The 15,477-nt window shown below is 42.0% G+C and overlaps 1 protein-coding gene across 4 annotated transcripts in view; it reads left to right on the top strand.

Annotated features, from left to right (window-relative positions):
- GRK5 (G protein-coupled receptor kinase 5) overlaps positions 1-15,477 on the top strand; it is a 229,891-nt gene that overhangs the window by 193,011 nt on the left and 21,403 nt on the right. For all 4 annotated transcript variants that reach the window (XR_012640339.1, XM_074959250.1, XM_074959249.1 and 1 more), the window contains 4 exons: positions 75-265; positions 10,275-10,312; positions 11,958-12,047; positions 13,737-13,945. Coding sequence is in view for 3 of the 4 variants with exons in the window: in XM_074959250.1 (XP_074815351.1) it covers positions 75-265; positions 10,275-10,312; positions 11,958-12,047; positions 13,737-13,945 (528 nt within the window). In the remaining variant the exon portion in view is untranslated. The remainder of the gene's footprint in view (positions 1-74; positions 266-10,274; positions 10,313-11,957; positions 12,048-13,736; positions 13,946-15,477) is intronic.

The following is a 15,477-nucleotide window of genomic DNA, read 5'->3' as shown; positions in this document are numbered from 1 at the left end:
GTACAAAAGTTAGCAATGACTTCAACACAACTTATGACGGAACTGCGAGTGCTATTTTACAACTATCTTTCTAGGTTAATTTAGCCTATGCCTATGAAACAAAGGATGCACTGTGTTTAGTTCTGACCATAATGAATGGGGGTGACTTGAAGTTCCACATCTACAACATGGGCAACCCAGGCTTTGAGGAGGAGAGAGCTTTGTTTTATGCAGCAGAGATTCTTTGTGGCTTGGAAGATCTGCATAGAGAAAACACGGTATACAGGTAAGCTTTCCTCAGTGTCTTGGGATAGTCATCAGGTGAAGCTTGAATTGTAGGGCCTATTTCAGTGCAATACCTCCTACATGCTTATGCGGTGTCTCGGATTTCTCAGGGCTTTGGAGGAATACAATAAGACGCAATAATAATGGAAGGAAGCAGTAGCTTTACAGAATACATTCTGTATAGATGATATAGAACATACTATATAGAACTCACTAAAGCTCCCAAAATCCTGTCTCAACTTGCATGTATAAAACCTAGACAGATTCTGTAGGAGTTATTTCTCCTAAGCTACTTCTTAGTCAGTATTATACAGAGATCATCCTGGGACATGAAACTTCCATTTTTACTAGTTAGATTGTGGTAGTGACTGTAATGTGCTATGTACTTCCCAAACAGAAAAGAAGGCAGAAGGGTACAGATTAAAAATACAAAGGCAAAGGATGATGGAAAGGGATGTAACATGCAAGCAAAATGATGAGAGTGATTATGGACACATAGTTTGTTAACTACATGGTTGAGTTTTGTTGTTTTTTAAATTAACACACTGGGTGTAATTCTCCTATCATGAATGCTGGTGTAACTCAGGAGTGACTCTAATAAAGTCAAAAGGAGTTGTGGATGGGGGATTATCGCTCTTCCTTCCGTCAAGGTAGCCAAATATGTTTTTTTTCTTAACGACCAGAGAGGTTTAAACGTGGTGAGAGACGAGAATCTGCATATTTCCCTCCCATCACACTGTCTTCAGAAACACCACAGGTGTACTGAGAATATGCAGCACCATGAGATAATTACAGACCAAATTCCCCTCCCCACCCAACCTTCCCCTCTTCGGCCCCTACAGAACGACACATTAGGCATTCTCTGTGGGTTTCTCATTCACTTGCTTTCTCTTTCTTTCTTTCCCTCAAGAAGCAACATTGTTGTTGGAAATGGACAGGTCAGTCAGCAGGGAGACCTATAAGCAGGGAAAAGAAAAGAATAATGACATTAGAAAGCATGTGGTCCTCCAGTAGGTGAGGGGTTTATTCCTCTTCCTTCCAGTAGGGTGAATAAAACAATAGGTGTCTGAATGAAATGACACTGATTTGAGCTTCAGAGAAGTCATGCAAGTGAGGCATGCTATAGACCATGTCATAACCTTGATCCAGGTCTGCAGCGTCAAGCTGAATGGATGCCGAATGTGCAGCTAGTAGGCAAAAAAAGACCCCAAGCCTGAAAAACTCAGCATGCGGTTCTTGATGAGGGTTAGACACTCTTTTATGGCACATCGGGTGCAGAGCAGGAGGACAGATAATGTGTCTGAGCTCTCCACCTCCATACTGGCTGGGCATCTCATTGCACCAGGACACCATGTACAAATGCTTTTGCAGAAGAGGTCAGGGATTTCTTGCTGAATCAGCAGGCTGGATGCAGAGTCAATTTCCATGGATGCCAGGAATATTTTTTTTCAAATGGCGCTCTAATATAGTTTAAAATAATATGTAATGTTTGTTTTCCTGAGCCTGGCTTGTGAAATCATTATTACTGGCATTCTATACTGCCGAGGTCCTGTGTATTGATAAGGTACCATCCAAGGGGCATTACTTCCAGGAAGATCACGTGTTTTGACATGAGACCACAATTTAAATCACGAATGTGGCCATACAGCGTCTGGTGCTATCTTTATTGTGAGGAATAGGATAAGGAATGAAGCATTTATTGCAATTTTATACCAGTTCTGGCTGTGATCTTGCTAACTCTCACAGGGAGTGTCAGGGAGTATTTTGGGAGAGGAAACTTCTGAGAGGAGTGATGGTGATGGGTGACATTACATTCCTGCCCATGACACTGTTCCAGCACTATTTTGGAAGCTTCAGCAACGGCCCATTATTTGTAATTCTATTAAGTGCTTTGAGTCTTACGAACGGCACTATAGGGCAATAAATGTAGTAACTAAAATGCCGCAGCTTGAGCCAAGTGAATAATTCATAACATCACACTTTTTCATCACATTTCACTTCTTACTCTATTTGCAAAATGTTTGCAAGTAGTTGACAAAAATTCCAAAATGTATTCATTTTTAGATAGCTCTGAAACCAGTACCATCAGAGGAGAATGTGTCCAGTTTGGAATATTTACAATTAAATATACAATTCAGAGTTCACTTCCTGTTACTAGTCAAACATTTGAGCTTAAATTTCACTTTTCAACCATGTCTGTAATAGTAGAGCTCAACTGTTCCTGGAAAGCAAGCATGCTGCGGACCCAGCTGAATTATTAATTATTATTTATGTTACAGTAGTGCCTGGAGTTTCCCATCTACTGTATATCCGGGCCCCATTGTTTTAGGCACTGTAGAAATATATAGTTAGGCCTTGTACAGCTTTAACTACCCCAGTACAACCTCCCTACTGGGTATGCAGTTATATCAGTATAAGAGTGCTTATGCCTGTACAGCTTATTCCACTATGGGAAGGGGAATAATCTTATATCAGTATGAAACCTATGCCTGTCTAAGTGGAGAAAGTGACTACGGGAGAGACTGTTCTAGATTTGATTCTGACAAATAGGGAGGAACTGGTTAAGAGTTTGAAGGTGAGAGGCAGCTTGGGTGAAAGTGATCATGAAATGATAGAGTTCATGCTTCGAAGGAACGGTAGGAGGGAAAACAGCAGATTAAAGACAATGGACTTCAAGGGACCAGACTGTAGCAAACTCAGAGAATTGGTAGGTAAGATCCTGTGGGAAGCAAGTCTAAGGGAAAAGAGAGTTCATAAGAGCTGGCAGTTCTTTGAAGACACATTATTAAGTATACAAGAGCAAACTATTCCAGTGCGTGGGAAAAATAAGAAGTATGGGGAGAGACCACCCTGGCTTAGCCAGGCTTTCTTCGACGACCTGAAACTCAAAAAGTAGTCATACAAAAAGTGGTAAATAAGTAAAATTATGAAGGATGAATATAAAAAAAACCCAACACAAGCATGTAAGGACAAAATCAGAAAGTCCAAGGTACCAAATGAGATTAAGCTAGCTAGGTACATAAAGGGTAACAAGAAAACATTTTACAAATATATTAGAAGCAAGAGAAAGACCAATGACAGGATAGGCCCATTAGTCAATGGGGAGGGGAAAACAATAACAGAAAATGCAGCAATGGCCAAAGTGTTAAATGTAATTTTTGTTTCAGTTTTCACCAAAATGGTTAGCAGTGGTCAGATGACTAACATAATGAACATCAGTGTAAATGGGGTAGAATCTGAGGCTCAAATAGGGAAAGAACTAGTTAAGAATTACTTAGACAAGTTAGATGTATTCAAGTTGGTAGGGCCTGACAAAATACATCCTAGAATACTTAAGGAACTGGCTGAAGAGATCTCTGAGCCATTAGCAATTATCTTTGAGAACTCATGGTGGAGGTCATGACAGGTTCCCCTGGGGTGCCACCTGGAACTGGGGTACCACTGAGCCCTCTTGACCCACCAGCTTGGGCTCCTTCTCATACCGTCCTGCTGTGACAAGTGCAAAGCCCTCCAAGCTTGCACATTCACCAGCATTCACATGGGTAGGAACACACCCAGCTGCACTTATATGCAGGCTCTCTAACCATCAGCCTCCCAGCCTAGGACCCCAGTCCAGCAGTATCATCCTGCCCTGGTCAAATCTGGCCAGTATATGGGTTTAACACCCGGTCTGCCTCTCCCTCAATGTGAAGAGGACCATGCACATTTGTGGTAACCAAAATTAGATTTTCTCCAGACATCTTAGCCAAACACAGACTGGTTTGGATTAAGACATCAAATAAGTTTATTAACTACAAAAAGATAGATTATGAGTGATTAGAAGTGATAGCAAAGAGATCAAAGCAGATTAACTAGCAAATAAACAACACATGCAAACTAAACTTAATATACTATATAGGTCGGATATGAATAGCAAATCTTCACCATAAGTGATTATACAAGCAAGTTGCAGACTCTTAAGGAGCAAGGTGCACTGGCTTATAGCTTGGCATCCCCAGGTGTTCCATTCACAGGCTAAAAATCCCTTTAGCCTGGGGCTAGCACTTCCCCCAATTCAGCCTTTGTTCCTAAGGTGTTTCCAGGAGTCTCTTTGGGTGGGGAGTCAGTGAAGAACCATGATGATGTCTCTCCCCTGCCTTAAATAGATTTTGTATATGGCGCGACTCCTTTGTTTCAAAGCTTGGTTCCCACACCAGTCAGTGGAAAAACACTGATATCCCAAGATGGAGTCCAGCACCAGGTAACCTGGTCACATGTCCCTGTAGTGTTGCAGCAGCCATAACTCGGAGGCTGTCTGTAAGGTCCTCAGGAAGGCTCCCGGGTGGGAGATAAGCTTATTCTAAGAGCTATTGTTTTCTCCTAATGGCTCATTAACCTGAATGGGCCCTTCTCAGCCAGCCATCTATACTGAGAGCCTTTTGCCTAGTGGGCATTCTCCAGGTATAAACACATTTGTAATATAGATACATAGTCAATATCCCCAACTTCAGGTACAAAAATGATACATGCATACAAATAGGATAATCATATTCAGTAAATCATAATCTTTCCAGTGACACCTCACATGACTTATCTTGCATAAAATACATCATAATTATGCCATAATCATATCATCATAATAATATCTCTATGAAGAATATGGAGTGCAGTGTCACAGAGGGGAGATATCCCAGCGGACTGGAAAAGGGCAAATATAGCACCTATCTATAAAAAGGGGGAAAGAACAACCCAGAGAATTATAGACCAATCAGCTTAACTTCTGTACCCAGAAAGATAATGGAGCAAATAATTAAGCAATTAATTTATAGGGACCTAGAAGATAAGGTGATAAATAACAGTCAGCATGGATTTGTCAAGAGCTAATCATGCCAAACCAAACTAATACCCTTCTTTGACTGGGTAACAAACCTCGTGGATGGGGGAGAAGCAGCCGATGTGATATATCTCAAGTTTAATAAGGCTTTTAGTACTGGTTTCAGAGTAACAGCCGTGTTAGTCTGTATTCGTAAAAAGAAAAGGAGTACTTGTGGCACCTTAGAGACTAACCAGTTTATTTGAGCATGAGCTTTCGTGAGCTACAGCTCACTTCATCGGATGCATAGCATATCGTGGAAACTGCAGAAGACATTATATACACACAGAGACCATGAAACAAAACTTCCTCCCACCCCACTGTCCTGCTGGTAACTAACAGCTTATCTAAAGTGATCATCAAGGAGGGCCATTTCCAGCACAAATCCAGGTTTTCTCACCCTTCCCCCCCCCCCCACAGGCACACATACAAACTCACTCTCCTGCTGGTAATAGCCCATCCCTCTTTGAAACCTCTCTTTATAATGCGCATGATAATCAAGGTGGGTCATTTCCAGCACTAATCCAGGTTTTCTCACCACCACCCCCCCCCCACACACACACACCCCCCTCCAAAAACCACACACACAAACTCACTCTCCTGCTGGCAATAGCTCATCTTACAATGTGCACAGCAATAATCCAAGTTTAACCAGAACGTCTTGGGGGGGGGGGGTTTGTAGGAAAAAAACAAGGGGAGATAGGCTACCTTGCATAATGACTTAGCCACTCCCAGTCTCTATTCAAGCCCAAATTAATAGTATCCAATTTGCAAATGAATTCCAATTCAGCAGTTTCTCGCTGGAGTCTGGATTTGAAGTTTTTTTGCTTTAAGATAGCGACCCTCATGTCTGTGATTGCGTGACCAGAGAGATTGAAGTGTTCTCCGACTGGTTTATGAATGTTATAATTCTTAACATCTGATTTGTGTCCATTTATTCTTTTACGTAGAGACTGTCCAGTTTGACCAATGTACATGGCAGAGGGGCATTGCTGGCACATGATGGCATATATCACATTGGTGGATGTGCAGGTGAACGAGCCTCTGATAGTGTGGCTGATGTTGTTAGGCCCTGTGATGGTGTTCCCTGAATAGATATGTGGGCACAGTTGGCAATGGGCTTTGTTGCAAGGATAGGTTCCTGGGTTAGTGGTTCTGTTGTGTGGTATGTGGTTGTTGGTGAGTATTCGCTTCAGGTTGGGGGGCTGTCTGTAGGCAAGGACTGGCCTTTCTCCCAAGATTTGTGAGAGTGTTGGGTCATCCTTCAGGATAGGTTGTAGATCCTTAATAATGCGTTGGAGGGGTTTTAGTTGGGGGCTGAAGGTGACGGCTAGTGGCGTTCTGTTATTTTCTTTGTTAGGCCTGTCCTGTAGTAGGTGACTTCTGGGAACTCTTCTGGCTCTATCAATCTGTTTCTTCACTTCCGCAGGTGGGTATTGTAGTTGTAAGAATGCTTGATAGAGATCTTGTAGGTGTTTGTCTCTGTCTGAGGGGTTGGAGCAAATGCGGTTGAATCGCAGAGCTTGGCTGTAGACGATGGATCGTGTGGTGTGGTCAGGGTGAAAGCTGGAGGCATGTAGGTAGGAATAGCGGTCAGTAGGTTTCCGGTATAGGGTGGTGTTGATGTGACCATCGTTTATTAGCACTGTAGTGTCCAGGAAGTGGATCTCATGTGTGGACTGGACCAGGCTGAGGTTGATGGTGGGATGGAAATTGTTGAAATCATGGTGGAATTCCTCAAGGGCTTCTTTTCCATGGGTCCAGATGATGAAGATGTCATCAATATAGCGCAAGTAAAGTAGGGGCGTTAGGGGACGAGAGCTGAGGAAGCGTTGTTCTAAATCAGCCATAAAAATGTTGGCATACTGTGGGGCCATGCGGGTACCCATAGCAGTGCCGCTGATCTGAAGGTATACATTGTCCCCAAATGTAAAATAGTTATGGGTAAGGACAAAGTCACAAAGTTCAGCCACCAGGTTAGCCGTGACATTATCGGGGATAGTGTTCTTGATGGCTTGTAGTCCATCTTTGTGTGGAATGTTGGTGTAGAGGGCTTCTACATCCATAGTGGCCAGGATGGTGTTATCAGGAAGATCACCAATGGATTGTAGTTTCCTCAGGAAGTCAGTGGTGTCTCGAAGGTAGCTGGGAGTGCTGGTAGCGTAGGGCCTGAGGAGTGAGTCTACATAGCCGGACAATCCTGCTGTCAGGGTGCCAATGCCTGAGATGATGGGGCGCCCAGGATTTCCAGGTTTATGGATCTTGGGTAGTAGATAGAATATCCCAGGTCGGGGTTCCAGGGGTGTGTCTGTGCGGATTTGATCTTGTGCTTTTTCAGGAAGTTTCTTGAGCAAATGCTGTAGATGCTTTTGGTAACTCTCAGTGGGATCAGAGGGTAATGGCTTCTGTCTCACATGACTTTTTCATAAATAAACAACAGAAACAGTCTAGACAAACCTATTATAAGGTGAGTGCACAACTGGTTGGAAAACCATATTCAGAGAGTAGTTATCAATGGTTCACAGTCAAGCTGGAAAGGCATATTGAGTGGAGTCTGCAGAGATCTGTCCTGGGTCCATTTCTATTCAATATCTCCAAAAATGATTTGGATAATGGCATAAGAGAGTACACTTATAAAGTTTGCAGATGATACCAGGCTTGGAGGAGTTGCAAGTGCTTTGGAGAACAGCATTAGAATTAAAAATGATCTTGACAAAATGGAGAAATGATCTGAAATAAATAGGATAAAATTCAATAAAGAGACATGCAAAGCACTACACTTAGGAAGGAATAATCAATTGCACAAATACAAAAGGGAAATGACTGCCTACAGAGGAGTACTGCAGAAAAGGATCTGGGGGTTATAATTGATCACAAACTAAATATGAGTCAACAATATAATACTGTTGCAAAAAAAGCAAACATCATTCTGGGATGTATTAGTAGAGGTGTTGTAAGCAAGACACGAAGTAGTTCTTCCTCTTTACTGAGCACTGATAAGGCCCCAACTGGAATACTGTGTCTGGTTCTGGGCACCACACTTAGAAAAGATGTGGACAAACTGGAGAAAGTCTAGAGGAGAGCAACATGAAGGTCTAGAAAACATGACCTGTGAGGAAATATTGAAAAACTTGGGTTTCTTTAGTCTGGAGAAGAGAAGGCTGAGGGGGGACAAAACAGTCTTCAAGTACGTAAAAGGTTGTTGTAAGGAGGAGGGTAATAAGTTGTTGTTCTTAACCACTGAGGATAGGACAAGGAGCAATGGGCTTAAATTGCAGCAAGGGAGATTTAAGTTAGCCATTAGGAAAAACTTCCTGTCAGGGTAGTTAAGCACTGGAACAAATAACCTAGGGATATTGTGGAATCTCCATCATTGGAGGTTTTTAAGAACAGGTTAGACAAACGCCTGTCAGGGCTGGTCTACTCTAGATAATACATAGTCCTGCCATGAGTGCAGGGGACTGGACTAGATGACCTATCGAGGTCCCTTCCAGTTCTACATTTCTATGATTCTATAACTGCATTCACAGTAGGGCTTTTATTAGTATAACTATTTCAGTAAAAAAATGACACCACTCTAAAAATTCATAGTTATACCATTAAAATATTCATGTGTAGACCATGCATAAGAGACAGTGTCTGCCCTGGAGGTGCTTACAGTCTAAAAGACAAATACAGGCCGAGAGAACAGAAGTATTTTTCCTCTATTTTACAGATAGGGCACCGGGGCACCGAAAGATGACATGCCTTGTCATACATGGAGCTAGTGACAGAGCTGGGACTTGAATCACTGTCTCCTGAGACCCAGCCCAGAGTGTAAATCACAAGACCATCTTTGCTCCTATTCAAATCAAAATTAATTTCTGAATTCACCTGAACATGCAGGTTCAGGTTTTTCCTACTTCACTTGGCTGATCCTGCAGCATGAAATGTGACTGATTGCTGACAGGATTGAAAATGAAAGTAAAGGATGGAATCTAGGCTCCTCAAGGAAATGGCTCCTAAGAGTTTAAAATTAGATTGAAAAAAGTATGTGGGGAATGACTTTTATTACATGGCTCCAACACGGAGAGCCTTTGGTTAACATTGAGAGAGAAGCACACAGTAGTATGTAAAATAAAGTCATACATTCTCCACAGCATTCTTCTCCCCTTCACATATTTGAGTACTGTTTGTTTGAAAAGTAGGCTTGGTACCACTGGGCACTCAGCAAAGTTTGTCTTGTGAGGTCAAGAGGGTTTTTAACTGGCAAAGGGCAAAAAAGAATGTTTGTGGCACCATGTGTTTCTGCTTAAAATAATAAACGAGAGCAAGATAGGTTTTGCAGATGTGCCCTGGGCACTGTCAGATTATAAAATACCCCTATCCAATGATTGCAAAACTCCAGTTATTCCAATAGCCCAGTTTGAAATATCAGGGAGCACTCCTGCATGGACTCTGTACGGTGTGTGGGCCTTCTGCAATGCAGATTTCTCTCCTTCTGACACCCACTGCCCACACACACACACACATGTGCGCACGCACACACAATTTGAAAAGAAAGCTTTCTTAATGGGGAATCTAATACATTCATAAATCCAGGTGGCCTTTAAAAAACAGTGATCCAAATTCTACCTGAATTTACACCCTGTTCAACCCCATTACTTTAACACACTTATAGGGGGAAGAACTTGGTCTATTGCGAGCAATATGGTGCCTTTCCAAAACAAAAACAAAAACAAAAAAAACAGGCTGAGGCAGACACCAGGCTTGGAAAGTTTCAGCCTGAATGGTTATAATTGACCAAATTTATAAGCAACTGAAAATGGGATTTTATGATGGGAACTGTCAGGCAACCTTAACTACAGGCGGGGTAGCTACCATCTTGGCCTATAACATGTGCCAGGCCAACTATCAGAAGGCAGTGTGAATCCATTAGAAAGCAAATTATGAAGTGAAGTCTTTCCTTAGGGAAACAATTTAACTGCAGTTCAGAAAAAGACATATATGGACTCAGTCTTGCTGTGCAATAAATAGTGGAGTCTCATATTGGTTTTACAAGTTCTTTACTGTTTCAGTTGACTCCCAACTGGTTTATCGCCAGCAGGATATGTACTCATACCCTGCACTGGGCTTGTGAACCACTTTCACACAAATAACTGCTATCTTTCATTTTCAGAGATTTGAAGCCAGAAAATATCCTGCTAGATGATTATGGTAAGTCTCAGAGGTTTAGAGATATTTTTTTCACAGGAGAGTAGCTTAAGTTAGTTTTAGGACACATTGTAATAAGGCAAATAATGCTCTTAAGTGAATAAGAGGCTCATCAGATACTAATGCTTGTGTCTTGGGATGCATAAAGTGATAAACTTTACAAAAGAACTGCTACACAGCTGAGGAAACTAGGCTGCATGGCAGAGTATGTTCCTTTGGACAATGGCTTTCCTAGCAATGGGTCTGCCTTTTCCAGTGTCTTCCCTACATTACTTCCACAATGGGAAGGAAGTTGTGAAATCTATGCCCCCGACTCCCTTTTCAGAGGTACTTTACCGCCTGTTTGTCAGCTGTCATTTTATTCAAACCAGTGAGCCCATTGCTAGCTGCAACCTGCCATGATCAAGCCTCATGCTTCAGTGCATAAACTAATCACTGCTATGGTCAGGAAGGAAATTTCCCCCATTTACAGCAGTGCAGAATTGGTCAAAGGGCAGGTATATCTTTCTTTGAGGCAGGAAGTCTATGGGAAATCCTGTGTTCCTATGACTCTGGCTCAGCACTGACCATGCCAGTGCCAGGTTTCCTGGTGCAGGACATGAGTGACTACCATCATGTATATGATGTGCTTCCATTTGAACTGTGGCTTTCAAGCCTATGCAGCCTTCAGACCGTTACTAAATCATTAGGCCATTTATAATTTAGTGAACTATCAAATTGCTACCTACTTGGTCCTCTGATACCACAGAAATGGGATTGCGGTAGGAACCTTAATGGACTAAATAGATTAAGTTACCCAAGTTATCTCAGTCTTGACTCTCCCACCTTTCTAAAGGAATGATACACCATAGACTAGGGATCTGTAAAGTTACTGGACATTTTAATGAAAACACTGCTCTAAAATGCAGTATACTTGAGCTGATTTCTATGTTTCCATAGTTGTTGAGTGGTTTCCTTTCTGAGATAATTTGATTTAAGTTAAAAATATGGTCGGGGGGTGGGGGAGGCGGGCAAATATAATTTCAAAAATCTGTTCCTTTACTCACATGCTCCCCAATCTTTGACTTTCCAAAATCTGGATATAAGTAGTAATGACCTCCAGGTTTTCAGGGCTCTTAAATAGTATTTCTCAAGGAACAGACTCTTATGTGGCAAACGAGACCTGAAAGTGGAGCTTTAGTTATAGATTCAGGACCAAATTTAGTTACTTTTACAAAGTAAATTATCATACAGTGATACAAGTTAGAAATTGAAAAGACCAATTAGGTCAACCTGTCCATCCCCTTAGGTCAATGCAAGATAGTTCCTGACAATATACCTACCATTGTTTTTTTTCCAGTCCAGTTTTAGATATGTCAAGCATTGAAGACTAGTCCACAGTATAACAGACCTCACTGTTTGGATTTTTTCACTGCCATTCAGCCTAAACCTTCCTTTTTTTAATTTCACTGCATTGCTCTTAGGCAAAACCCCGAGTGTCACCCAAAATCATGTCTCCCGCCCTGACTGTAGTTTTTCAAAGTCAGTGCTAGTGGCATTTTTCTCCTCACCGCATTCAGATGAATTTCAAAAGAGGTCCACTGAGTGTAACTTTTGTGGTTTTAGCCATTGGAGGACTGCACTTTAATATTTGCTTTTTCCCCCTTAGGCCATATTAGAATATCTGACCTGGGTCTAGCTGTTAAAATCCCAGAGGGTGACTCAATCCGTGGAAGGGTAGGAACAGTAGGGTATATGGGTAAGTACCTCAGTAGCTCATTTTATTGATAGTTTACTCTGCTTTTGTGACTTTGGAGCTCCGCCTGGAGTGCTGATTAACTAAATCTATAGGAAACTGTTCTACAAGACCAGAGCATCAAACCAGTAGAGATGTCTGTGAGTTTTCCAGTATTTTTAAGGGGCTATATTAAGGGATGGCTGTTTTTTCTTCTTCTGGCTTGATTCCAATTTCCTGGTGATTGCCAAAGGGGTTTCAAGTTTTGCAATGGTCTTCAAATGAGCGTGGTATTAATTCTCTCCTGCTTTAGAATATAAAACAAGTCAGCATTCAGTTAGCATGTTGCAAATGCAGAGCTCTTCAACATAAAGAGAGAATGTGTGAGTGGGCTAAATTGAACCTTGCAGTCAGTAGAGTTATACTAGTGTTAACTACAGTGTGTGTGTGTGTGTGTGTGTGTGCGTCCTAATGTGTACTAGAGGGGGGAGAACTGTATGTGTGTGTATTAACGTGTGAGGGGACATCTACCCTGCAAGTGAAGGTGTGATTGTAGCATGAGTAGGCATATCCATGGTGATGAAGACATGTCAGCATGGGCTAGCAACCAGAGTACATATCCAGGATCCCCAGCAGGCTTGTACGTGGCTTGCTAGCTTGTGCTGAAGTCTGTGCCGTCACCTCTCACTACTATTGTTACCTGTGCCAGCTGGGTTAAAATTAGCATGTGTATGCCTGCCCTTGCTACAGTCACACATCCACTTGAGTACAGACATACACTGTGGGACTCTGTGTATCTGTTAGAAAGAGAAAAAGTATGTGTGTGTACATGTATGAGAGAGCGAGTGTGTGTGTGTGTGTGTGAGAGAGAGAGAGAGAGGTTTTCTCTGTGTGTTTGTGATAGAGTGAGCAAGTCTTTGTGTGTTTCAGACAGAGAGAGACTTTGGGTGAAAAGGAGAGAGTTGGTGTGCTAGTCTACACACAAACATGCACTGATATAACTAACCCCAGTTTCCTAAAACCAACTGAGTTATTTCAATGTAAATCTGTATGCAGACACTCGTTTTGGAATAAAAGTGGTTTAAAATGTTTTGGCTAAAGTTGATAACAAACTGACTTTAGCCACTTGTATTCCATAGGTAGACTTGCATCTAAGTAACTAAATAAGTTATAAAGCACATCTTTAGCTATCCTGATGCAAATCTGTGTGTAGCTCAGGACCATGTGTTTGTGTTCAGAGAGTAAACATACCTGTTGGAAAGTGACTGTATGCAGAGTGAGTATATATACAGCACACAGTAGATGTTTGTATTTTAAATGAAAATATATACACAAACTGATCCAAAGGACAGAATTTGCTTTTTAGGAAATTTTGTTTTTGTTTAAATAATGTTTGTTTGTCATTTCTTTTTTAAATGTAAAGTCTTTATGAACTTTCAAGATTGGGCTAGTCAAAAATATTTGGCTTCCACTGATTTTTGTTGTTGTTTTTTTAAACCCCAGCTGTATTTTTATATATGCTTCTGCATGAATAGCTGTATTCTGTATTTTCTGTAACTCAGCTAGTAGAAGCCAGGAGGGACTCTTATATTTTTCCCCACAGTTCTCTCCAGCTGTATATTCAGTCATTGAAATAAGAGGGCTAGGGGGGTTGAATTATTTTTCTGTAGAAACATTAAGTGTTTTCACAAGATGTGTCTTTGTCCCTCACAGCTCCAGAAGTCTTGAACAATCAGAGATACACCCTCAGCCCTGACTACTGGGGGCTAGGTTGCCTCATTTATGAAATGATTGCTGGACAATCACCCTTTCGTGGAAGGAAAGAGAAGGTAAAGAGAGAAGAGGTGGACAGGAGAGTCCTGGAGACAGAAGAGGTGTACTCCCATAAATTTTCTGAGGAGGCAAAGTCTGTCTGTAAAATGGTAAGGGGATTTGACAACTCACTGTGGTCGATTCGTTAGCAGGCTGTAGCCCACAAACTACAACTCAGAGGGCTGCAGAACGCAGGGTTAACCCCACCAGTCCATTACCAGGAGATTTGCATCCACTGTTCGTCCAGATTGTGTTGAGTGGGTTTATTTGGGTTTTTTTTTTCAATGCTGGTTTGAGTTTCTTGAGGATCAGCGTGATTTTAGCTAATCTTCTTTGGATGGGGGAGTAGTAGCTATATTTTCATGGATTCAGGAGACTTTGAACACCAGATTTTAGCCAAGAATGTACCTTGTGGCTTTTATGAACCTTGTGGGAAGAAAGGCCTGGTGCTGCAGGACTCTTGAGTGTCTCATGCAAGACCTGAGCACTCTTAACTGCCATTGTCTTCCATGAGAGCTGAGAGTACTCAGGACCTAGATTACATTATGACAGTGTTGTAAACCCCTTCCCCCCACCCCCAACTTGCTCCCTTTACTATCACTTATCCCTAGGGCTGCCATGCTGACCGGCTTGTTAAATCACCGTTGGGCTGTCCTTTAAAATGTCTTTTGTTACCCTTTCAGCTGGGAGTGCTCTTTTCTAGAACCATGGCCATTGCTGGTAAGGGAAATCCCCAAACCACATGGGAAATCCCCAAACCATGTAAGAGTTAATCAATGCCATTCCAGCACAGGGCTTCGAAAGGCCAAATTTTAATTTGGAAAGGAGTGTTGCCTTAGCCTTGATTTTCTAGTGTGGTGTCCTGCAGGGTAATACAAACTAGCAGAGAAACAGAAGGAAAAGGAAAGGTTAGTGAATAAATAGCGCAAGCTTCACCAATACCTTATGCAACACACAGGCAAGCAGTGTATTAATATCATTCTGGTTGGTGGACTGGATAGGAGCTACTGAGGTCTCCTAGCAAACTAAGAACAGCACCACCGGCAAGCATCATGAGTGCAAGTCATTCACTCACAGCGCACTAACCCAGTGCCTCATCTCATGGAGTGGTAATTAACGGGCATCATTCCTGATAGATTCTTGAGGCCATATGCTGTTTTGATCTGCGAGTAGAACTCCCCACTGATGTCAGTAGGAGTTGAGTACAAGGGTAAAGGACAGTAGGCGATTCCTTAATGATGGTTTCATGCATTCAAACAGCCTGCCTTCTCCTGACAAGCCCCATTTCAACTAATGATAGGCAAGGGGGAAAGCCTTCTGGTGGCAACGTGGTGTTCATGAGCCATGCCAGCATTAAGTTTACATTACACACCAAACAGAAACCTCCAGCCTGTTGTAAAGAAATGGATAGGAGACAAAAATGATTTTTACTTCTGTTTCTGCACCTAGTTATAGGGCTGGAAGCATGGTGGGAAAAAGTGTCATTCAGAGTAAAATAATGTAGCCACTGTCCACAAAAAGTTAAAGCTGAGGAGAGCTAGGTGAGGGTTAGTGGACTGGTGGTAGAATTGTCCCGTCCCTGATGTCATGCCTATCAGAAATCAGCCAATAAAACTAGATTAGGTCAAGGGGCAGTTGGACG

The sequence above is a fragment of the Natator depressus genome, chromosome 7 (genome assembly GCF_965152275.1).
Source record: "Natator depressus isolate rNatDep1 chromosome 7, rNatDep2.hap1, whole genome shotgun sequence".
NCBI classification, from domain to species: domain Eukaryota; kingdom Metazoa; phylum Chordata; order Testudines; family Cheloniidae; genus Natator; species Natator depressus.
Note: the sequence above shows the minus strand (reverse complement) of the source record. Positions and strands in the feature narration are given on the sequence as shown.